Here is a 23,123-nt window from a genome sequence, read left to right as displayed (position 1 = left end):
GGCATGTATCCTTCCAAAAATCCAAGACGGAAAGATCTTATGAGCATCAACTGACATGGTCACAAATAATTTACTTCCCTCCCCCCTCTCCTTAAAAAAGATTTTCTGAGCATTACATTTATATTTAGTCATTTAGCAGACGCTCTTATCCAGAGCGACTTACAGTAAGTACAGGGACATTCCCCCCGAGGCAAGTAGGGTTGAAGTGCCTTGCCCAAGGACACAACGTCATTTGGAACACCCTTGAATCGAACCGGTAACCTTCAGATTAACAAATAACCAACCTTGCGATGAGTGGACAACCCTCTCTACCTCACAAGTCACGGCTGAGAGTCCAACACAGTCTGGGGAACAACTGCTGCATGTTTTGGATGAAAGCATCTGCTAAATGAATCAAATATAAACAGTTTCAGGTGCATGTGCCCCTCCACAGGTTAATTACACAGCTTCGAGCATGGCCTCACTGAGCAGGAAACCAGGCCGTGGGTACAGCATGACAGACTGGGAGACCAATAACAAGCTGCTCTCAGACGCCGCAGAGCACCACCGCAGCCAATCAGAGAGGGCGCGGCAGGAGGGGCAGTCTCTGACCGCTGAGACAACCTGCAAGGTAGACTATGACATCACAGGGTCTAGATGTCACACATACTCTCCCCCCCCCCCCCCCCCCCCCCCCCTCCCACAGCGCATTTAATACCAGGTGGCAACACAGTGCACTTCTCAGAAGGGAGGGGAATTCAAACACTGATGTTTGACACTAATTTTCCAGAGGGAAGCGTATAAACATATCAATATAGGAGAAATTTAAAAATTCTTCCCTGACCTCTCTGAAATGAGACAGATCGAGTACTTTCCTGGAGAATGTGAACTGCCAACATATTACAAAGCACACACATAGCAAGACTGATTACTACATCACAGGAAACCTGACATGGTATATAAACAAAAAAATAAAATAAACAAAGCTTAACCCTTGTGCTGCCTTCGGGTCACATGACCCAAAGGTTCATAACGAACCATCGTTGTGTTTACCCAATTTTACCCAATACAAAAACAAATATATATTTTTTTCTTTTAACCTTTGCAATGTGGGGGGTCTGAGACAGCCCAACGGTTAAAAGAAAATGCTTCACTTTGTTTTTGTATGCGGTAAATTTGACGCATTACGACGGTGGGTCACAATGACTGATGGGTCAGAATGACCCTAAGATAACACAAGGGTTAAGTAAGTCAAGTGTATAAACACCTTTCACATCCAGGTCACAAACTGCATCGGAAATGTAAAATGGTTAAAAATAAGACCATAAAAAAACAATAAAAGAACAGAAAGTAAGTGTGGTAGCATGGGTTCCCCCGGTGTGTCCTCCAGGCCGTGTGTGGGGAGCGGGACTTCAGGGGGCGTCTAGAGACCCGGCTCCAGGAGATCTCCCAGCAGAGACACGCCCTGCTGCGCTGCTCCCACCACCTGGACACAGAGATCCACGCTCTCACTCAGGTGCTCAGGGACTCCCTGCTTACTCAGCAGATGCACACACACTCATACACACACACACGCATACACACACACTCTCACTCATACACACACTCCCACTCACTTCCCTGAATGATAATCTCACTAGCATCCGTCTTTGTTAGTTTCTCTCTGTCTCCCCCTTCCTCCCTTTCTCTCTGTCTCCTCCTCCCTCCCTTTCTCTCTGTCTCCTCCTCCCTCCCTTTCTCTCTGTCTCCCCCTCCCTCCCTTTCTCTCTGTCTCATCCTCCCCCCCCCCATCTCCCTCTGTCTCCGTGTGTTTCTGTGTTTCTGTCTCTCTTCCTCCCCTCCTTCCTCTCTTCCTTTATTTCTCTCTGCCTCCCTCAGCTTTTGGGGAGATCTTGGGTGGACTAGTGTAGGTTATTGGGTGTGCTTTGCCTTCGGCAAGGGCACAACCTTTGTTCTCTCACATATATATTATTATTATTGGGTGTGCTTTGCCTTCGGCAAGGGCACAACCTTTGTTCTCTCACATATATATTATTATTGGGTGTGCTCAAGCCTTCGGCGAGAGCACAACCTTTGTTCTCTCACATATATATTATTATTATTATTATTTTTATTTCTTTTTGCCCCCCTAAAACTCAGTAAATACTTGGCCTACATAGACAACGTAGGTGTCAAAAGTTTCGTCTTGGTAGCGATTGAGTTGCTTCTATTGGAATTTACGTTCCGTTGCATGGTTTAAGCGTAAGTTAAGTTTTTGTGGCGAAAAGTGAAGCTAACGGTGGCTAATTTGCTAGCCACAGTCACTGACGTTACTAACGTCACTGCGTCACTAACGTCACGAAAACACGCGTGACTACCTTTGCCAGAACATTCGTTTCACATCTGTTAACTTGGGGGATAGCTAGGCTAACTATAGCTTTACTGCAAGGCAGCTGCAGAAACGCCACAAGAAAAGAGGCCAGGGTGATAACTATTTACTCATTTTACTTTGTGATATGACACACAATTGTGATGTGTAATGTACAATATAAGCTGATATTATTAAGGAAGTACATCTACTTTCGGAAACAGTAGTCTACTATTTCACTGAAGTATTAGCATCATGACATTAGCCTGTGTTTCCCGGGCAACACATACTACAGTGGTCTATGATGTAGCGTTATCTGTTTTCAATCGTTAAAATAAACATTCCTCACATATACATTTTCGTTGTAGGATTTATTCTGACATTAGAAAACGATTTGTTGGTGAAATTACCATTACCTGTGGTTTCAAACCAGTGTAGCTCACTGCAACGCTGTAGCTTACGCGAGACACACTACAAAAACATCTAGCTACAGTACACAGCTGTTTAGGAAGTCAAACGGCGACAGAAAATGTTCGGCACTCCCCTTACTTAAATCAAAAGTCTATCTAACTACTAACCTGAACTTCATTGCCACAGCCTAAACGTTGTCAATCTGTTCATGACAATAATTAATTTCAGCCTAAACCGTACAACGGAACGTTAAATCCAATTCAACCAAGGCAATCGCTACCAAGACGAACACAGCAGTAGTCTAGTACTGTACCGTGGTAGTACAATTTACCGGGGCAGCTTCTCAACACAGGGCTATATCGCATTTTGCGTTGTTACTGACAATGATCGCTACCAGTGAGCTTTTTATGAATGAGCAATTTTCCACTAAATAAATGTCAAGCTTATTTACGTTTTGGGGGGCATATTTTCAGTTAGCAGATGGTACCGTTTGAATTGCGATTCCATCTACTACTGCCGGGTAACGTCGTAGAATAATCTTCAAAGGGGTTGTTTATTCATGAATGAATGCAATATGAGTAGGCTAAATGCCTGAAAATATCATGAGAAGAGAAAAACTTAAAATGACGTTTAAATCATAGAGATTAGGTCAATTTTTACACCGGTCTGCAATAATGTCACGAAAACACGCGTGACTACCTTTGGCAGAACATTCGTTTCACATCTGTTAACTTGGGGGATAGCTAGGCTAACTATAGCTTTACTGCAAGGCAGCTGCAGAAACGCCACAAACAAAGAGGCCAGGGTGATAAATATTTACTCATTTTACTTTGTGATATGACACACAATTGTGATGTGTAATGTACAATATAAGCTGATATTATTAAGGAAGTACATCTACTTTCGGAAACAGTAGTCTACTATTTCACTGACATATTAGCATCATGACATTAGCCTGTGTTGCCCGGGCAACACATACTACAGTGGTCTATGATGTATCTGTTTTCAATCGTTAAAATAAACATTCCTCACATATACATTTTCGTTGTAGGATTTATTCTGACATTAGTAAACGATTTGTTGGTGAAATTACCATTACCTGTGGTTTCAAACCAGTGTAGCTCACTGCAACGCTGTAGCCTACTGTACCCGAGACACTAGTGTGAGTAGCTAACAACAACTCCTCAGCTGTTTAAGTCAAACGGCAACAGAACATGTTCGGCACTCCCCTTACTCAAAAGTCTTTCCGTAGGGAAACTATCTGACTACTAACCTGAACTTCATTGCCACAGCCTAAACTTTGTCAATCTGTTCATGAAAATAATTAATTTCAGCCTAAACCGTACAACGGAACGTTTAATCGAATTCAACCAACGCAATCGCTATCAAGACGAACACAGCAGTAGTCTAGTACTGTACTGTAGTAGTAGAATTTACCGGGGCAGCTTCTCCACACAGGGCTATATCGCATTTTGAGTTGTTACTGACAATGATCGCTACCAGTGAGCTTTTTATGAATGAGCTATTTTCCACTAAATAAATGTCAAGCTTATTTACGTTTTTGGGGGCATATTTTCAGTTAGCAGATGGTACTGTTTGAATCGCGATTCTATCTTCTGCCGGTAAAGTCGTAGAATAATCTTCAAAGGGGGTTCTTTATTAATGAATGAATGCAATATGAGTAGGCTAAATGCCTGAAAATATCACGAGAAGGGACAACTTAAAAGGACGTTTAAGTCATAGAGATTAGGTCCATTTGTACACCGGTCTGCCAAATGTATTCGTTTTGATTCAGCCTGTCAGCTGCCTCTTGCAGGGGAAATGAGAAGACATCATATTTCATTCTACACTTCACTCGTATTTTGAGTTGTAAATGAGCAGCAAAAAAAAGATGCTTTTAAATCTATGTAATCTTTATAAATAATAAGTAGGCCCGATGCATTTTTATATAAAATATACAGACCCCTGTGCAACCGACGCAAGCAAGCACACCCTACAATTTCCCCAGAAATTGTATCCTCTCTAGTTATTCTTGTTGCCCCCTTAAAACTTAGTCAATATTTGGCCTACATAGACAACCTAGGTGTCAAAAGTTTCGTCTTGGTAGCGATTGAGTTGCTTCTATTGGGATTTACGTTCCGTTGCATGGTTTAGGCTCAAGTTACGTTTTTTGTGGCGAAAAGTGAAGCTAACGGTGGCTAATTTGCTAGCCACAGTCACTGACGTTACTAACGTCACTACGTCACTAACGTCACGAAAACACGCGTGACTACCTGTAGCAGAACATTCGTTTTGCATCTGTTAACTTGGGGGATAGCTAGGCTAACTATAGCTTTACTGCAAGGCAGCTGCGGAAACGCCACAAGCAAAGAGGCCAGGGTGATAACTATTTACTCATTTTACTTTGTGATGTGAAACACAATTCTGAAATGTAATGTACAATATTAGCTGATATTATTAAGGAAGTAGGCCCACATCTACTTTCGGAAACGGTAGTCTACTATTTCACTGAAGCATTAGCATCATGACATTAGCCTGTGTTGCCCGGGCAACACATACTACAGTGGTCTATGATGCATCTGTTTTCAATCGTTAAAATAAACATTCCTCACAAATACATTTTCGTTGTAGGATTTATTATGACATTAGTAAACGATTTGTTGGTGAAATTACCATTACCTGTGGTTTCAAACCAGTGTTGCTCACTGCAACGCTGTAGCTTACGCGAGACACACTACAAAAACATCTACACTACACAGCTGTTTAGGAAGTCAAACGGCGACAGAACATGTTCGGCACTCCCCTTACTTAAATCAAAAGTCTATCTAACTACTAACCTGAACTTCATTGCCACAGCCTAAACGTTGTCAATCTGTTCATGAAAATAATTAATTTCAGCCTAAACCGTACAACGGAACGTTCAATCCAATTCAACCAACGCAATCGCTACCAAGACGAACACAGCAGTAGTCTAGTACTGTACCGTAGTAGTACAATTTACCGGGGCAGCTTCTCCACACAGGGCTATATCGCATTTTGCGTTGTTACTGACAATGATCGCTACCAGTGAGCTTTTTATGAATGAGTGATTTTCCACTAAATAAATGTCAAGCTTATTTACGTTTTGGGGGGCATATTTTCAGTTAGCAGATGGTACTGTTTGAATCGCGATTCCATCTTCTACTACCGGGTAACGTCGTAGAATAATCTTCAAAGGTTTTTTTTTAATAATGAATGAATGCAATGAGTAGGCTAAATGCCTGAAAATATCATGAGAAGGGAAAAACTTAAAATGACGTTTAAGTCATAGAGATTAGGTCAATTTTTACACCGGTCTGCCAAATGTATTCGTTTTGATTCAACGTTGAGGCTGCCTCTTGCAGGGGAAATGAGAAGACATCTATTTCATTCTACACTTCACTCGTATTTTCAGTTGTAAATGAGCAGCAAAAAATAGTTTTAAATCTATGTAATATTTATATAAAATATACAGAAATATCAGTTGTAAAAATGTCAGTCAAAAACGGACCCATGTGCAACCGACGCAAGCAAGCACACCCTACAATTTCCCCAGAAATTGTACCCTCTCTAGTTCAAACTGTAATGCTGAGTTTGTGCCACTAGGAGGCAGTCTGGTCACTGACTAAACCGGGGGGGGGGAGGGCACATTAGAGGGTGGCTCAGTCCGCTGTTGCCCAACACAGTTTCTGAAGCACCGACTTTGTGTAACCCTGTCATGCAATCGTTGTTACTATGGTTACAGCCTGCCTGTTGACTGCTATATTTTCAGAAGTTTGTGGGGCAAGCTAGCCCCACAGACGTGACCAAACCAGAACATCGTTTCTAAATGTTTGTCCTGTCAGTCTTGTGTCGGGTAGCGTCCCACTGAACCACATCACTGGTGGAGGACAACATGTTTACTGTTTTGCTTCTTATCCCTCTCTTCCCCCCTGCCATATGTCTCTCTCTCATACTCTAACTCTTTCTCTCCCTCCCCCTCTGTTTCCCCCTCCAGGCGAGGCAGGAGTTAGAAGAAGTGCTGATGGGGCTGGGCGCACGTGTGGAGGTGGTGGAGGAGTGCTGGGCTCTGGGGGAGGGGCGGAGAGGAGGAGAGCTGATCTCCGACCACGTGGAGGCGGAGCTGAGGAGGGAGGCGGAGCTTATCGACCTCACACAGCAACAGCTGCAGGAACTCAGCAGCCAGGCCTTCCTGGTGCTCTGGTGAGACTCACACACTCACACACACACATGTATGTTAGCATTGCTAAGCTACATGTGTTATGGACCATTAGCATCGCTAAGCTACCTGTGTTATAGCCAAGTTAGCATCGCTAAGCTACATGTGTTATGGAACATTAGCATCGCTAAGCTACCTGTGTTATAGACAAGTTAGCATCGCTAAGCTACATATGTTCTTCAGCCGCCTCCAGGAGACTCGCCAGCTGCTGACCTTTGACCTTAACAACAAGGTGGAGGCCCTGGATGTGGAACTGGCCTGCCTGTCTGTCACAGACCAGACCACAGGCCTCTCCCTCAAGCCCCGCCCCACCCACATGCCTGCAGGGTGAGGAGGCAAAGCCCCAGTCAGATCTTATTACTATTCACTGTGTCTGGTAGCTGACATGTTACTTTACACTGTGTCTTGTAGCTGAGATGTGGTTACTTTACACTGTGTCTTGTAGCTGAGATGTGGTTACTTTACACTGTGTCTTGTAGCTGAGATGTTACTTTACACTATGTCTTGTAGCTGAGATGTTACTGTTCACTGTGTCTTGTAGCTGAGATGTTACTGTACACTGTGTCTGGTAGCTGAGATGTTACTTTACACTGTGTCTGGTAGCTGAGATGTTACTTTACACTGTGTCTGGTAGCTGAGATGTTACTTTACACTGTGTCTGGTAGCTGAGATGTTACTTTACACTGTGTCTGGTAGCTGAGATGTTACTGTACACTGTGTCTGGTAGCTGAGATGTTACTTTACACTGCGTCTGGTAGCTGAGATGTTACTGTACACTGCGTCTGGTAGCTGACATGTTACTTTACACTGTGTCTGGTAGCTGAGATGTTACTGTACACTGTGTCTGGTAGCTGAGATGTTACTTTACACTGTGTCTGCTAGCTGAGATGTGGTTACTTTGCTGAAATGCTGATCCCTGATGTTATTCTGTACTTTCTATATTTATTCATGTATTCATTTAACTGATTATTTTATCCAAAGCAACTGCAACATTGTGATTTGCAGTCTACCAGTTGCATATTCCATGCACCAGTTGTGTGTTGCTTTGAATAAAAGTGTCTTCTAAATGAAATAAATGTTATCATCACTCTCTCAACACTGACCTTGATTTGATCATAGTTTTGTGTCTCCTTCAGTTCCTCCTCCCACCAGGAGTGGTCACTGTTTAGCCAGCGCAACATGAGCCAGGCCCAGGAAGAGATGCAGGCATCTCTGAGGCTGAGAGAGAGCATGACGTCTGCCAGGGCACAGGTGAGAAACACAGGGGACAGCTCAGTGGTAGAACATGGGGATGGGTATAGCTCAGTGGTAGAACATGGGGATGGGTATAGCTCAGTGGTAGAACATGGGGATGGGTATAGCTCAGTGGTAGAACATGGGGATGGGTATAGCTCAGTGGTAGAACATGGGGATGGGTATAGCTCAGTGGTAGAACATGGGGATGGGTACAGCTCAGTGGTAGAGCATGGGGATGGGTATAGCTCAGTGGTAGAACATGGGGATGGGTATAGCTCAGTGGTAGAACATGGGGATGGGTATAGTTCAGTGGTAGAGCATGGGGATGGGTATAGCTCAGTGGTAGAACATGGGGATGGGTATAGCTCAGTGGTAGAACATGGGGATGGGTATAGCTCAGTGGTAGAACATGGGGATGGGTACAGCTCAGTGGTAGAGCATGGGGATGGGTATAGCTCAGTGGTAGAACATGGGGATGGGTATAGCTCAGTGGTAGAGCATGGGGATGGGTATAGCTCAGTGGTAGAGCATGGGGATGGGTATAGCTCAGTGGTAGAACATGGGGATGGGTACAGCTCAGTGGTAGAGCATGGGGATGGGTATAGCTCAGTGGTAGAACATGGGGATGGGTATAGCTCAGTGGTAGAACATGGGGATGGGTATAGTTCAGTGGTAGAGCATGGGGATGGGTATAGCTCAGTGGTAGAACATGAGGATGGGTATAGCTCAGTGGTAGAGCATGGGGATGGGTATAGCTCAGTGGTAGAGCATGGGGATGGGTATAGCTCAGTGGTAGAACATGGGGATGGGTATAGCTCAGTGGTAGAACATGGGGATGGGTATAGCTCAGTGGTAGAACATGGGGATGGGTATAGCTCAGTGGTAGAACATGGGGATGGGTATAGTTCAGTGGTAGAGCATGGGGATGGGTATAGCTCAGTGGTAGAACATGGGGATGGGTATAGCTCAGTGGTAGAACATGGGGATGGGTATAGCTCAGTGGTAGAATATGGGGATGGGTACAGCTCAGTGGTAGAGCATGGGGATGGGTATAGCTCAGTGGTAGAACATGGGGATGGGTATAGCTCAGTGGTAGAACATGGGGATGGGTATAGCTCAGTGGTAGAACATGGGGATGGGTATAGCTCTGTGGTAGAACATGGGGATGGGTATAGCTCAGTGGTAGAACATGGGGATAGGTATGGCTCTGTGGTAGAGCATTGGACTGCTGATCGAGAGATGACCGGTTGAAAATCCTCCCTGATCGTTTTACACATTATTATGACCATGAGCGATGTGTGTGTGTGGAGGGGCTCATGTTGATAGTGCAACAGGAAGTCAGGCTGGGGTGTGTTTGGCAACTCCAGGGGTCCCTCCAGGACGACAGGAAGTGAGGACGTGAGGTTCGCTGGGCGTGCAGCGTAGCTTCTATAACACCAGGATGTTTATGGCTCTCTCTAACGATCTGGTCATGTTAGCATGTAAAACATGAAGACGTTCCTGAGTAGGAAGTTCCTGTGTGTGTCGATGACTATCCTGTGTGTACATGATGTTACTGCTGTGTGTGTGTATGTGTGTGTGTGTATGTGTGTGTGTGTATGTGTGTGTGATGTTACTGCTGTGTGTGTGTGTGTGTGTGTATGTGTGTGTGTGTATGTGTGTATGTGTATGTGTGTGTGTGTGTGTGTATGTGTGTGTGTGTGTGTGTGTGTGTGTGTGTGTATGTGTGTGTGTGTGTGTGTGTGTGTATGTGTGTGTGTGTATGTGTGTGTGTGTGTGTGTGTGTGTATGTGTGTGTGTGTGTATGTGTGTGTGTGTGTGTGTGTATGTGTGTGTGTGTGTGTGTATGTGTATGTGTGTGTGTGTATGTGTGTGTGTGTGTGTGTGTGTGTGTGTGTGTGTGTGTATGTGTGTGTGTGTATGTGTGTGTGTGTAGAGCCAGGCAGACCTTGAAGCCCAGAGCAGCAGATCAGGGTTCAGCCTGCGCAGGAACACCCACCTGCTCCACCAGGCCTTCAACCACCTCCGCTGGAAACACTGCACGGTGAGCACTGACCTGGTCTGAACTGGACCTGGTCTATACTGACCTGGTCTCTACTGACCTGGTCTCTACTGACCTGGTCTGAACTGGACCTAGTCTATACTGACCTAGTCTGAAATGGACCTGGTCTATACTGACCTGGTCTCTACTGACCTGGTCTGAACTGGACCTGGTCTCTACTGACCTGGTCTCTACTGACCTGGCCTCTACTGTCCTGGCCTCTACTGTCCTGGTCTCTACTGACCTGGTCTCTACTGACCTGGCCTCTACTGTCCTGGTCTCTACTGACCTGGTCTCTACTGACCTGGCCTCTACTGTCCTGGTCTCTACTGACCTGGTCTCTACTGACCTGGTCTCTACTGACCTGGCCTCTACTGTCCTGGTCTCTACTGACCTGGTCTCTACTGACCTGGTCTCTACTGACCTGGCCTCTACTGTCCTGGTCTCTACTGACCTGGTCTCTACTGACCTGGTCTCTACTGTCCTGGTCTCTACTGACCTGGCCTCTACTGTCCTGGTCTCTACTGACCTGGTCTCTACTGACCTGGCCTCTACTGTCCTGTCGGGATAGTAATCTGAAGGTTATGGGTTCGATTCCCGGCTGTGCAAAATGACGTTGTGTCCTTGGGCAAGGCACTTCACCCTACTTGCCTCGGGGGGAATATCCATGTACTTACTGTAAGTCGCTCTGGATAAGAGCGTCTGCTAAATGACTAAATGTAAATGTAAAATGTTTGGGAAACGCATGTAAGAAATATCGATGGTTTCGTTATTTTGCTCGATCGTTGCTACGATCCATCGTTATCGGGAAACGCAGCCCTGGTCTGATCTGTAGTTAGTTTAAACCGGACCTGGTCTGAATGATGTTAGGAAAATATGACCAATTACAAACATGGACAAGTTGTACTTCACACAAGAAGAGCAAACATTGATTTTAAACAAATACGAAATCTTAAATACTTAAGGGAACATTTAAGGAAACCTTAAGGAGAAGACTTAAGGGTGCTTTGTGCAACCGATTATATTTTAAGGAAACCTTAACTCTGACTTTAAGGAAAATCTTAACTTAAGGTGTTTTGTGCAACCGGCCCAAGGCCTCTCTCCTACATGGATAAGGAGAGCTCCTTGAGGGTTAAAGATGATGTAGCTCCTCCCCCTGCTGGCCTGGGGTGTGTCCGGACTTAGCCTTGTACACTCTTAGTCCACTGTGTGTGTGTGTGTCCGAACCCAGCCGTGTGTGTGTGTGTGTGTGTGTGTGTGTCCGAACCCAGCCGTGTGTGTGTGTGTGTGTGTGTGTGTGTCCGAACCCAGCCGTGTGTGTGTGTGTGTGTGTCCGAACCCAGCCGTGTGTGTGTGTGTGTGTGTGTGTGTGTGTGTGTGTGTGTGTGTGTGAACTCGGTGACCCTCTAATCCCAGCTGGGCAGCAGTACAGTATCTCCACAGACATGAGTACTTGTCCTGGAGAGGAAGTCCTGGACTCTAACAATAGCAGCGCAGGCAGGGACCTAAGAGACCAGCACAGTTCAAGCTCTCATGGCTGTGTGATGGGTCACTGCTCCAGCCTGTAGAGCTGAACCCAGAACACACTGCAACTCAACCCAGAACACACTGCCACTGAACCCAGAACACGCTGCCACTCAACCCAGAACACACTGCAACTGAACCCAGAACACGCTGCCACTGAACCCAGAACACACTGCCACTCAACCCAGAACACGCTGCCACTGAACCCAGAACACACTGCAACTCAACCCAGAACACGCTGCCACTGAACCCAGAACACGCTGCCACTCAACCCAGAACACGCTGCCACTCAACCCAGAACACGCTGCCACTCAACCCAGAACACGCTGCCACTGAACCCAGAACACGCTGCCACTGAACCCAGAACACGCTGCCACTGAACCCAGAACACGCTGCCACTGAACCCAGAACACGCTGCCACTGAACCCAGAACACACTGCCACTCAACCCAGAACACGCTGCCGGAGAGGGGTGATGGAGGGGGAAGGGTGTGTGTGGGTGAGGATGTGTGAGGACTAGGACTACAGACAGCCTGCATACTGAAGAGGTCACATTGAGTGGTGCTGGGCATGAGGAAGTTTAAAAGCTGTCCTCTAACAGAACCCCCCCCCCCTTCTTTCTCTGGTGTGTTGTGAATCTGTGCTCGTTGGGATCTGTCTTTCCTGCCAGACCAAAGAGGAGATCTCAGAGCTGGAGAGGGCGATCCACGGTGTGGAGCAGGAGCTAGTGGCCAGAGATGCCCACCTGAAGCTGGTTCACACCAGGCTGGACAACAGGACCTACCGGCCTGGCACAGAGCTCTGCATGGACCAGGTGTGTGTGAGGGTGTGTGTGTGAGGGGGGGTATGAGGATGTGAGTAGGAGGGTGCGTGTGTGTTTACACTGTGTCTCTGATCATTAAGACCGTGTGTGTGTGTGTTTACTCTGTGGCTAATGACCAGGTGCAGTCCAGCCTGGTGGATGAGGCCCAGCAGCTGGAAGTCTCTACTGCAGCTCTGAAGCAACACCGGGCCCAGTGTCAGTGAGTACCTAGAACATAGAACCTATGAACTGGCCCAGTGTCAGTTAGTATCTAGAACCTGGCCATTTTCAGAACCAAACCTAGGTTTGGTTTCAGAACCAAACCTAGAACCCATGACCTAGTGTGTAATCCAGACGTCCTCGTACCTAGTCCAGTTCCCATTTCCTCCTAATACCTATCCCAGTGACTAACTACCTGCTGTGCACTAGACACACCCTGAAGACCCTGGAGGAACATCTTGCACGTCTTGAGTTCAACCTGGACCTGAAGCACGAGGCACTGGAACTGACCCTGCGTAGCAACCAGACGCGGCAACGCCTGGAGCCCCACCCCTCCCCACCGCGCCCTGACACCCCCCCGCCCCACACCTGGGATTCTGCTGGAAGGCTGCTCTCTCATAAACCCTGCTTTTAAATTAACTTGAATAACACAACCTGGTGCCTTTGAGGTGTTTATTAAAAACAACATTGTTTTTAAACAATTTATACAAAAACAACCCAAAATACAATAACGATAACTAAGATGTGGGTTTATACAGGAAAGTGTATATAAAAATATATAAATGTCAAATGTTGGCCAATATACAGAGGCCAGAGAGTAAAGAAAGTCAGTGTTCAGAAGTGTTCATCGTCCAGTTGGCAGGTCTCTTCCCTGTTCCAGCACTGAAAGGTCATGTTGTTACTGGACAGGAAGCTCCTCCATGGGGCTCCGCCCTCTTCCTGTGCTGCCTCAACCTCTCAGTGGGAGGGCTGGGGAGGTGGGCGGGGCTACAGGTTTTCCTCCAGGTGTTCCTGCAGCCTTTCTCCTCTGCGGAGCATCTGCCTGCGTCTCCTGAACACAAATAATCCATCATCAGGCATTGCCCACGACTAGTGTGTGTGTAGATACATGTGTGTGTGTATATACTGTACGTGTGTGTGTATACGTGTGTGTGTGTATACGTGTGTGTGTGTATACGTGTGTGTGTGTAGATACATGTGTGTGTAGATACTGTACGTGTGTGTGTGTATACGTGTGTGTGTGTATACGTGTGTGAGTGTGTGTGTGTACCTCCACAGCAGGAAGGCCAGTACTCCCCCGAGGACAAGCAGCACCAGCAGCCACGCCCACACCCCCGCCCCTCCCCCGCCCTCTCTCCGGCAGGGCTCTGACGACACACACCACACTCACAGTTAACTCCAGGACAGCTCTGCAGCTATGTTTGTACAGGTGTGTAGGTCTACAGGGTTCAGGTCTACAGGATTCAGGTCTACAGGGTTCAGTTCTACAGGGTTCAGTTCTACAGGGTTCAGGTCTACAGGGTTCAGGTCTACAGGATTCAGTTCTACGGGGTTCAGGTCTACAGGATTCAGGTCTACAGGGTTCAGTTCTACAGGGTTCAGTTCTACAGGGTTCAGGTCTACAGGATTCAGGTCTACAGGGTTCAGTTCTACAGGGTTCAGGTCTACAGGCTTCAGGTCAACAGGGTTCAGGTCTACATGTGTGTAGGTCTACAGGGTTCAGGTCTACAGGGTTCAGTTCTACAGGGTTCAGGTCTACAGGGTTCAGGTCTACAGGTGTGTAGGTCTACAGGTGTGTGTCTCCAGGAGCATACCTGCGGTGTAGGTGGCAGAGCTGTGGCCCAGCCGGTTGCTCACCACGCAGGTGAAGTGCCCGCAGACGGGCGTGGAGGAGAAGAAGAGCGTCTTCCCGTCCGCGGACACACGGCCCAGGGCTGTTGTCACGGCAGCGTTGTCATGGAGCCAGGTGAAGCGGGGCTCGCTGCCCCAGGCCTCAGCACAGAACAGGGAGGCGTGGGACGCGTTCACGCTCACAGACACGTGATGCACTGCCACTGAGGCCCGGAGACAGGCAGATAGGGGTCAGAGGTCAAACGAAAGTCAAGGGTCATACACAGCAGACTCGACTCTGACAAGTTGTTTGGACAGAAGACTTTAAGCTTGCTGAACCTCTGGTGAGAGTCTAGGTTCATCCTACCATATTCTGTAACCATGCACTCCGCCGTCGCCGTGGCACCCGACCGGTCAGTGACGGTAACCGTGTAGCGGCCGCTGTCCGCCGTGGTGAAGCCCTCCAGGCTCAACACCGCCCCCTGCTGCTTCAGACGAACACGCCCGCTGGAGGGGTTACCTAGGTGGGGCATGACGAGTTTAAAGGCAGGGTAGGTAAGTTTTGCGAACCTACCAATTTTGGCATGAGTTTGAAAGGATTCAAACCAAAATATCTCACCGCTCCCTTCAAGGCCACTCGTCCGAAATACATGAACGTGCTGTCTGACTACTGCTAGGAGGTAGGTAAACAAGTATCCTGTCAAATCATTGCATTCGGTCCGAATGCCGTCCAATCATTAAGTTCTGTCCGAACTTAATGATAGGTTGTGTTAATTACCGTTATCTGATTTATTTTTACTGAAGTTTATTTAAGAAAATATGACGAAAAGTGCATCTCAACAACACCTCCACCCTGCCTTTAAGACAACACCTCCACCCTGCCTTTAAGACAACGACACCTCCACCCTGCCTTTAAGACAACGACACCTCCACCCTGCCTTTAAGACAACACCTCCACCCTGCCTTTAAGACAACGACACCTCCACCCTGCCTTTAAGACAACGACACCTCCACCCTGCCTTTAAGACAACGACACCTCCACCCTGCCTTTAAGACAACACCTCCACCCTGCCTTTAAGACAACGACACCTCCACCCTGCCTTTAAGACAACACCTCCACCCTGCCTTTAAGACAACGACACCTCCACCCTGCCTCTAAGACAACACCTCCACCCTGCCTTTAAGACAACACCTCCACCCTGCCTTTAAGACAACGACACCTCCACCCTGCCTTTAAGACAACACCTCCACCCCGCCTTTAAGACAACGACACCTCCACCCTGCCTTTAAGACAACGACACCTCCACCCCGCCTTTAAGACAACGACACCTCCACCCTGCCTTTAAGACAACGACACCTCCACCCTGCCTTTAAGACAACGACACCTCCACCCTGCCTTTAAGACAACGACACCTCCACCCTGCCTTTAAGACAACGACACCTCCACCCTGCCTTTAAGACAATGACACCTCCACCCTGCCTTTAAGACAACGACACCTCCACCCTCCCTTTAAGACAACGACACCTCCACCCTGCCTTTAAGACAACGACACCTCCACCCTGCCTTTAAGACAACACCTCCACCCTGCCTTTAAGACAACGACACCTCCACCCTGCCTTTAAGACAACGACACCTCCACCCTGCCTTTAAGACAACGACACCTCCACCCTGCCTTTAAGACAACGACACCTCCACCCTGCCTTTAAGACAACGACACCTCCACCCTGCCTTTAAGACAACACCTCCACCCTGCCTTTAAGACAACGACACCTCCACCCTGCCTTTAAGACAACACCTCCACCCTGCCTTTAAGACAACGACACCTCCACCCTGCCTTTAAGACAACGACACCTCCACCCTGCCTTTAAGACAACGACACCTCCACCCTGCCTTTAAGACAACACCTCCACCCTGCCTTTAAGACAACGACACCTCCACCCTGCCTTTAAGACAACGACACCTCCACCCTCCCTTTAAGACAACGACACCTCCACCCTGCCTTTAAGACAACGACACCTCCACCCTGCCTTTAAGACAACGACAACTCCACCCTGCCTTTAAGACAACACCTCCACCCTGCCTTTAAGACAACGACACCTCCACCCTGCCTTTAAGACAACAACACCTCCACCCTGCCTCTAAGACAACGACAACTCCACCCTGCCTTTAAGACAACGACAACTCCACCCTGCCTTTAAGACACCTCCACCCTGCCTTTAAAACAACACCTCCACTCCACCCTGCCTTTAAAACAACACCTCCACTCCACCCTGCCTTTAAGACAACACCTCCACCCTGCCTTTAAGACAACAACACCTCCACCCTGCCTCTAAGACAACGACAACTCCACCCTGCCTTTAAGACAACAACACCTCCACCCTGCCTTTAAGACAACGACACCTCCACCCTGCCTTTAAGACAACGACACCTCCACCCTGCCTTTAAGACAACGACACCTCCACCCTGCCTTTAAGACAACGACACCTCCACCCTTCCTTTAAGACAACGACAACTCCACCCTCCCTTTAAGACAACGACACCTCCACCCTGCCTCTAAGACAAGGACACCTCCACCCTGCCTCTAAGACAACGACACCTCCATCCTGCCTCTAAGACAAGGACACCTCCACCCTGCCTTTAAGACAACACCTCCACTCCACCCTGCCTTTAAGACAACACCTCCACCCTGCCTCTAAGACAACACCACCCTGCCTTTAAGACACCTCCACCCTGCCTTTAAGACAACACCTCCACTCCACCCTGCCTCTAAGACAACACCTCCACCCTGCCTCTAAGACAACACCTCCACCCTGCCTCTAAGACAACACCTCCACCCTGCCTCTAAGACAACACCTACACCCTGCCTTTAAGACAACACCTCCACCCTGCCTCTAAGACAACACCTCCACCCTGCCTTTAAGACAACACCTCCACCCTGCCTCTAAGACAACACCTCCACCCTGCCTCTAAGACAACACCTCCACCCTGCCTCTAAGACAACACCTACACCCTGCCTTTAAGACAACACCTCCACCCTGCCTCTAAGACAACACCTCCACCCTGCCTTTAAGACAACACCTCCACCCTGCCTCTAAGACAACACCTCCACCCTGCCTCTAAGACAACACCTCCACCCTGCCTCTAAGACAACACCTCCACCCTGCCTCTAAGACAACACCTCCACCCTGCCTCTAAGACAACACCTCCACCCTGCCTCTAAGACAACACCTCCACCCTGCCTTTAAGACAACACCTCCATCCTGCCTTTAAGACAAGGACACCTCCACCCTGCCTCTAAGACAACACCTACACCCTGCCTCTAAGACAACGACGTCATCACAGTGCAGAGACATGGGATAAGCGGTCCCTCGTCACCCATAGCAACAGAACCCTAAATGACCTCAAACTGTTGCTCCTTAACACAAAGAATAACCATGCGAATGATCGTACAACCGAGTTATCACACATTAAGTTGACTTCCTCAAAACTACACAAAGGCTCACGCATTTTAACGGTTTACCTGGGAAGACAGCCAGGGTCACCTTCCCCACATGGCTGCCATGTTCCGGCTCCCGCTCCCAGGCCACGCTGGACACCTGGGGGCTGAGCTGGGCCTGGAGCAGCAGCCCGGTGGCTGGGAGGACATGCACCGGCTGGGGGGTTTGGATCTGGACAGACACACTCTGGGACCCACCTGGCACTGTGGAGACAAGCAGAGATACTGCTATCCTATACTGCTTACATACTAGACCCCATGTACTATACTAGACCTGCTATCCTATACTGCTTACATACTAGACCCCATGTACTATACTAGACCTGCTATCCTATACCGCTTACATACTAGACCCCATGTACTATACTAGACCTGCTATCCTATACTGCTTACATACTAGACCCCATGTACTATACTAGACCTGCTATCCTATACTGCTTACATACTAGACCCCATGTACTATACTAGACCTGCTATCCTATACTGCTTACATACTAGACCCCATGTACTATACTAGACCTGCTATCCTATACCGCTTACATACTAGACCCCATGTACTATACTAGACCTGTTGTACTAGACCTGGTGTACTAGACCTGATGTACTAGACCTGCTGTACTACATTTAGACATTTTAGCTCTTATCCAGAGCGACTTACAGTAAGTACAGGGACATTCCCCCGAGGCAAGTAAGGTGAAGTGCTTTGCCCAAGGACACAACGTCAATCGGCACGGCCGGGAATCGAACTGGCAACCTTCTGATTACTAGCCCGACTCCCTCACCACTCAGCCATCTGACTCCCCTTACTAGACCTGGTGTTCTAGACCTGCTGTACTAGACCTGATGTACTAGACCTGGTGTTCTAGACCTGCTGTACTAGACCCGATGTACTAGACCTGCTGTACTAGACCTGATGTACTAGACCTGATGTACTAGACCTGCTGTACTAGACCTGATGTACTAGACCTGATGTACTAGACCTGCTGTATTAGACCTGATGTACTAGACCTGCTGTACTAGACCTGATGTACTAGACCTGCTGTACTAGACCTGCTGTACTAGACCTGATGTACTAGACCTGCTGTACTAGATCTGCTGTACTAGACCTGATGTACTAGACCTGCTGTACTAGACCTGCTGTACTAGAGCTGATGTACTAGACCTGCTGTACTAGACCTGATGTACTAGACCTGCTGTACTAGACCTGCTGTACTAGACCTGCTGTACTAGACCTGATGTAGTAGACCTGCTGTACTAGACCTGCTGTACTAGACCTGATGTACTAGACCTGCTGTACTAGACCTGCTGTACTAGACCTGATGTACTAGACCTGCTGTACTAGACCTGATGTACTAGACCTGCTGTACTAGACCTGATGTAGTAGACCTGCTGTACTAGACCTGCTGTACTAGACCTGATGTACTAGACCTGCTGTACTAGACTAAAGCAATAGCCTTCGATAGGGTGTGGGTTCCATGTCTATAGTTATCAATACATGGTGAAATCAATATGTGAGTGTCTTGACTGAATTGTCGTCTATCACTATTCCAACGCAGATACGGCCAGATGAGCGTTGCTGTGACAACACTGGCACAGTCATTTGAATCAGCTTGTTTCTTTACGAAATGAAATGTTTGCCAGCTAACTAGCAGCAAGACAATATTAAGTGGACTCTTTGTTTTCTGTAGAGATACGGTGCATGTTATCTAGGTGCAGTAATGCACCGTAATATCTCTAACCAAACTGTGGGAAGGTTTTACCCGTGGTATGTCGTCAGTATAGATTTAGAGGTTGGGACCCCCTGTTGTATATCCTCCCAGACCTGCTGTATGACAGACGGGAGACCCTGCAGTACTTATCAGACGGGAGGCCCTGCAGTACTTATCAGACGGGAGGCCCTGCAGTACTTATCAGACGGGAGACCCTGCAGTACTTATCAGACGGGAGGCCCTGCAGTACTTATCAGACGGGAGGCCCTGCAGTATTTATCAGACGGGAGGCCCTGCAGTACTTATCAGACGGGAGGCCCTGCAGTATTTATCAGACGGGAGGCCCTGCAGTACTTATCAGACGGGAGGCCCTGCAGTATTTATCAGACGGGAGGCCCTGCAGTACTTATCAGACGGGAGGCCCTGCAGTACTTATCAGACGGGAGGCCCTGCAGTACTTATCAGACGGGAGGCCCTGCAGTACTTATCAGAGGAAGTAGGAACCAGAAGGCAGCTGATGTGTTCTGGAGATAATCATGCTCAGCAGCAGCCCTGGAGATAATGGCTGATGGCAACAATACAGCACTGTTGGGGCCCTCCCCCTTTCCACTCTGCTGTTTACAGAGGAACACTGACTGTGTAGCCTCATATAACCTCCTCCCTCAGATAACCTCCCCTCAGATAACCTCCCTCCTCCCTCAGATAAACTCCCCTCAGATAACCTTCCCCCTCCCCCTCAGATAACCTACCCCTCAAATAACCCCCACACCCTGCTTAAAGACCGCTCCCACAACCTGTGTGTAGTACTAGTGCTATCTACAGTAGTGTACTTACTCAGCCTGTGTGTGGTACTAGTGCTATCTACAGTACAGTACTGTCGTTAGCCTGTGTGTGGTACTAGTGCTATCTACAGTGCAGTACTGTCGTTAGCCTGTGTGTGGTACTAGTGCTATTTACAGTACAGTACTGTCGTTAGCCTGTGTGTGGTACTAGTGCTATCTACAGTACAGTACTTACTCAGCCACTGCAGAGCCACAGCACAGCATAGACAGTACTGCAGCCTCATACCACCTGCTGGGAGAGACGGAGAGAGGGAGAGACAGAGAGAGGGGGGGAGGGAGGGAGAGACAGAGAGGGGGGGGGAGGGAGAGAGACAGAGAGAGGGGGGGAGGGAGAGACAGAGAGAGGGGGGGAGGGAGAGAGACAGAGAGGGGGGGGGAGGGAGAGACAGAGAGGGGGGGAGAGAGGGAGAGACAGAGAGAGGGGGGGAGGGAGAGAGACAGAGAGAGGGGGGGGAGGGAGAGACAGAGAGAGGGGGGAGAGAGGGAGAGACAGAGAGAGGGGGGGGAGGGAGAGAGACAGAGAGAGGGGGGGAGGGAGAGACAGAGAGGGGGGGAGAGGGAGAGAGACAGAGAGAGGGGGGGAGGGAGAGAGACAGAGAGAGGGGGGGGGAGGGAGAGACAGAGAGAGGGGGGATCTTTACTGTCACCTGTGGAGGTCCATTCAGCAATGGAGGCTAAGCTGTCTCCCTAAGAAATGTGTGAAATGGTGTCGTCTGTTTGACTTGGGTCCTGCAAGACCAAACCAGGGTTGTGTGTATTTGATCAGTTGTATTTAGCTGGTTAGCCCCAGTGGGCCGTCCACTTACCTCCCCGGGGTTTCTACACACAGCAGTCACTTCCTGCTTCTCCCAGTCTGGCAGGAGACTCTTCCTTCACGCTCCCAGAGTGCTGAAGGTCAGCTTCAGTCCAGAACACAGATGTTCCACAAACACCGTAAAATACCCGTCACGTCTGATAATACAATGTTTCTGGAGAAGCAGAGAGGCTGAGCTGAGCTACACACGGACGTGTGGAGAGTGTCTGGAGCTGCACGTCCAGGAGGCAGGGTCTGCTCACGGTCTGGTCTGCTCTGCGAGAGAAGGGTCTGCTCGCAGTCTGCTCGCAGTCTGGTCTGCTCTGCGAGAGAAGGGTCTGCTCGCAGTCTGCTCGCGGTCTGGTCTGCGAGAAGTGTGTAGGCGTCACCTTGTTTTCAAGCGGTGCAATTTCCTCTTTCCCTTTCCTGTACAGTAAACGCTGCCACTCAAGGTTAAAAAAACTGGACTTTCTATTGTCAGATCATTTCTGATTGGCCCTCCCCCCCCCCCCCCCCCCCCTTCTCTCTGTGTCCAAGGAACCTTCTGTCACATGACAGAAAGTCGTCTGAAGTGATGTCACACCAAGGTTGGCACACTGTTGTCAAACAGAGCAGACGGGTCAATAGAAAAGCGTTCTCTCTGAAAGGAAGTGATCAACAATGCTGAATGCTGCGCTCGACAGACTTTCACATGAGCTCAACTGCTGTTTAGTTTTTAGTTACAGACTACCATTCATATTCCATTGGAATGCTTTTCTTTAGAAATGCTGATTAAGCCATATTCAACACAGAATAATACTGTGTCCGCCCCTCCTCTCCCTATCTGCCCTGTGTTCCATGTCACTGTTCAGAGAGATATGAGACTGAGTTTGACTGACATGCACGTTGAATGGGGTAGGGCCTACCCCATTCAACGTGCATACCTTGTAGGCCTACCATATTCCTACCATGTTCATGATATATGGATGTTAGTACAATAAAGCAACAAGACAAACTGCATGAACAAACAAGCAGGCATGCACCAATCAAAATCAAGCTTCACAATCACTTTATAATTAACTAATTGTTTATTAATTGAATAAGGACTAGTCTGCTTTTAAAAAGAAAGATAATAATCCACATAACTAGGATAACGAGGATGTTCTGAACTTGTGAATACAAATGTTCTGAACTTATGAATACTAAAACAGCAGAGTTCAGTAGACTCCAAACACTGAATGTGTTACTTTAACAGTCCTATAATATCGTCCTGTGGTTTGTCAGGGAGATATTGGTAGCTGTGGTGGGATGGTAGCCCTTCTCTTGCTGCTCTCACATGAGAAGATCTTGTCCAAGGCCTCACATGGCAGTCTGTGTCCTCCATCCTCCTCTGCAGCTGAGCTCCTGCTACAACACAGACACTGTAAAACCTGAACAAGGGAAGTTTACTCACATTGTTTGATTAAATAAGAAGCGGATCTGCCGTTTGTCCCAGTTAGCTGTCCATGCAGACAACTACTCCAAGGATGATGATCCCAAGTATGCTACAGGTAATCCATGCAAACCCGCTCTGTGTGAGTAGAAAGGGATCATAGCGCTGTTATAAACTCCTAAATAGCGTGAGTTTGTTTCCTTTTTACTTGATCCAGAGCAGGGGTCCGTTCTTCGTACGTCGCTAACTCAGTTAGCTGGATTTGATTATTGACGATTTGTCATGATCTTGGATGTTTAGGTTCTTCGACGCTCATGGACTTGCTGTCATAGCAACAGGTCCGTAAACTTAAACCTGGTCGGGAGCAGGCTTATTTTACATAAACAAGATTAGATTGCGGCTTTATGAGCAAAGGTGATACAGGAAGTCTGTGTCTGTCACAGCCATGCCTTGTCCGTTTTAACG

The 23,123-nt window shown here is 48.1% G+C and overlaps 2 protein-coding genes across 3 annotated transcripts; one reads left to right on the top strand and one right to left on the bottom strand.

Annotated features, from left to right (window-relative positions):
* The first annotated feature begins 454 nt into the window (after positions 1-454).
* LOC136944397 (tektin-2-like) lies at positions 455-13,210 on the top strand. The gene is made up of 9 exons (XM_067238145.1): positions 455-610; positions 1,370-1,495; positions 6,753-6,958; positions 7,158-7,301; positions 8,111-8,225; positions 10,147-10,254; positions 12,445-12,588; positions 12,717-12,796; positions 13,006-13,210. Exons 1-9 carry the CDS (start codon positions 455-457, stop codon positions 13,208-13,210), a joined length of 1,284 nt encoding a protein of 427 aa, XP_067094246.1.
* Positions 13,211-13,234: 24 nt separating this feature from the next.
* Positions 13,235-21,571, bottom strand: si:dkeyp-97a10.2 (neurotrimin). Of its 2 annotated transcripts, none has more exons than XM_067238551.1 (7): positions 21,261-21,571; positions 20,630-20,686; positions 17,928-18,107; positions 14,774-14,926; positions 14,391-14,630; positions 13,847-13,943; positions 13,235-13,627 (listed from the first exon to the last, which is right to left on the bottom strand). In XM_067238551.1, exons 2-7 carry the CDS (start codon positions 20,676-20,678, stop codon positions 13,564-13,566), a joined length of 783 nt encoding a protein of 260 aa, XP_067094652.1. In that variant the 5' UTR covers positions 20,679-20,686; positions 21,261-21,571; the 3' UTR covers positions 13,235-13,563. The 2 variants fall into 2 exon arrangements, with proteins under 2 accessions (XP_067094652.1, XP_067094653.1); XM_067238552.1 differs by having other exon boundaries at positions 20,630-20,683.
* Positions 21,572-23,123: the final 1,552 nt, after the last annotated feature.

This window comes from Osmerus mordax, chromosome 6, assembly GCF_038355195.1.
Source record: "Osmerus mordax isolate fOsmMor3 chromosome 6, fOsmMor3.pri, whole genome shotgun sequence".
NCBI lineage: Eukaryota > Metazoa > Chordata > Actinopteri > Osmeriformes > Osmeridae > Osmerus > Osmerus mordax.
This window is presented reverse-complemented; position numbering and strand designations above follow the sequence as displayed.

Coding starts and splice junctions, on each gene's coding strand:
- si:dkeyp-97a10.2 (XM_067238551.1), bottom strand. CDS start 20,678: ATGAGGCTGCAGTACTGTCTATGCTGTGCTGTGGCTCTGCAGTGGCTG. Junction 14,631..14,773: donor GTGCATGGTTACAGAATATG/GTAGGATGAACC, acceptor TCCGGGCCTCAG/TGGCAGTGCATCACGTGTCT. Junction 13,944..14,390: donor CTCTGCCACCTACACCGCAG/GTATGCTCCTGG, acceptor GTGTGTCGTCAG/AGCCCTGCCGGAGAGAGGGC.
- LOC136944397 (XM_067238145.1), top strand. CDS start 455: ATGGCCTCACTGAGCAGGAAACCAGGCCGTGGGTACAGCATGACAGAC. Junction 611..1,369: donor CCGCTGAGACAACCTGCAAG/GTAGACTATGAC, acceptor TGTGTCCTCCAG/GCCGTGTGTGGGGAGCGGGA. Junction 7,302..8,110: donor CCCACCCACATGCCTGCAGG/GTGAGGAGGCAA, acceptor TGTCTCCTTCAG/TTCCTCCTCCCACCAGGAGT.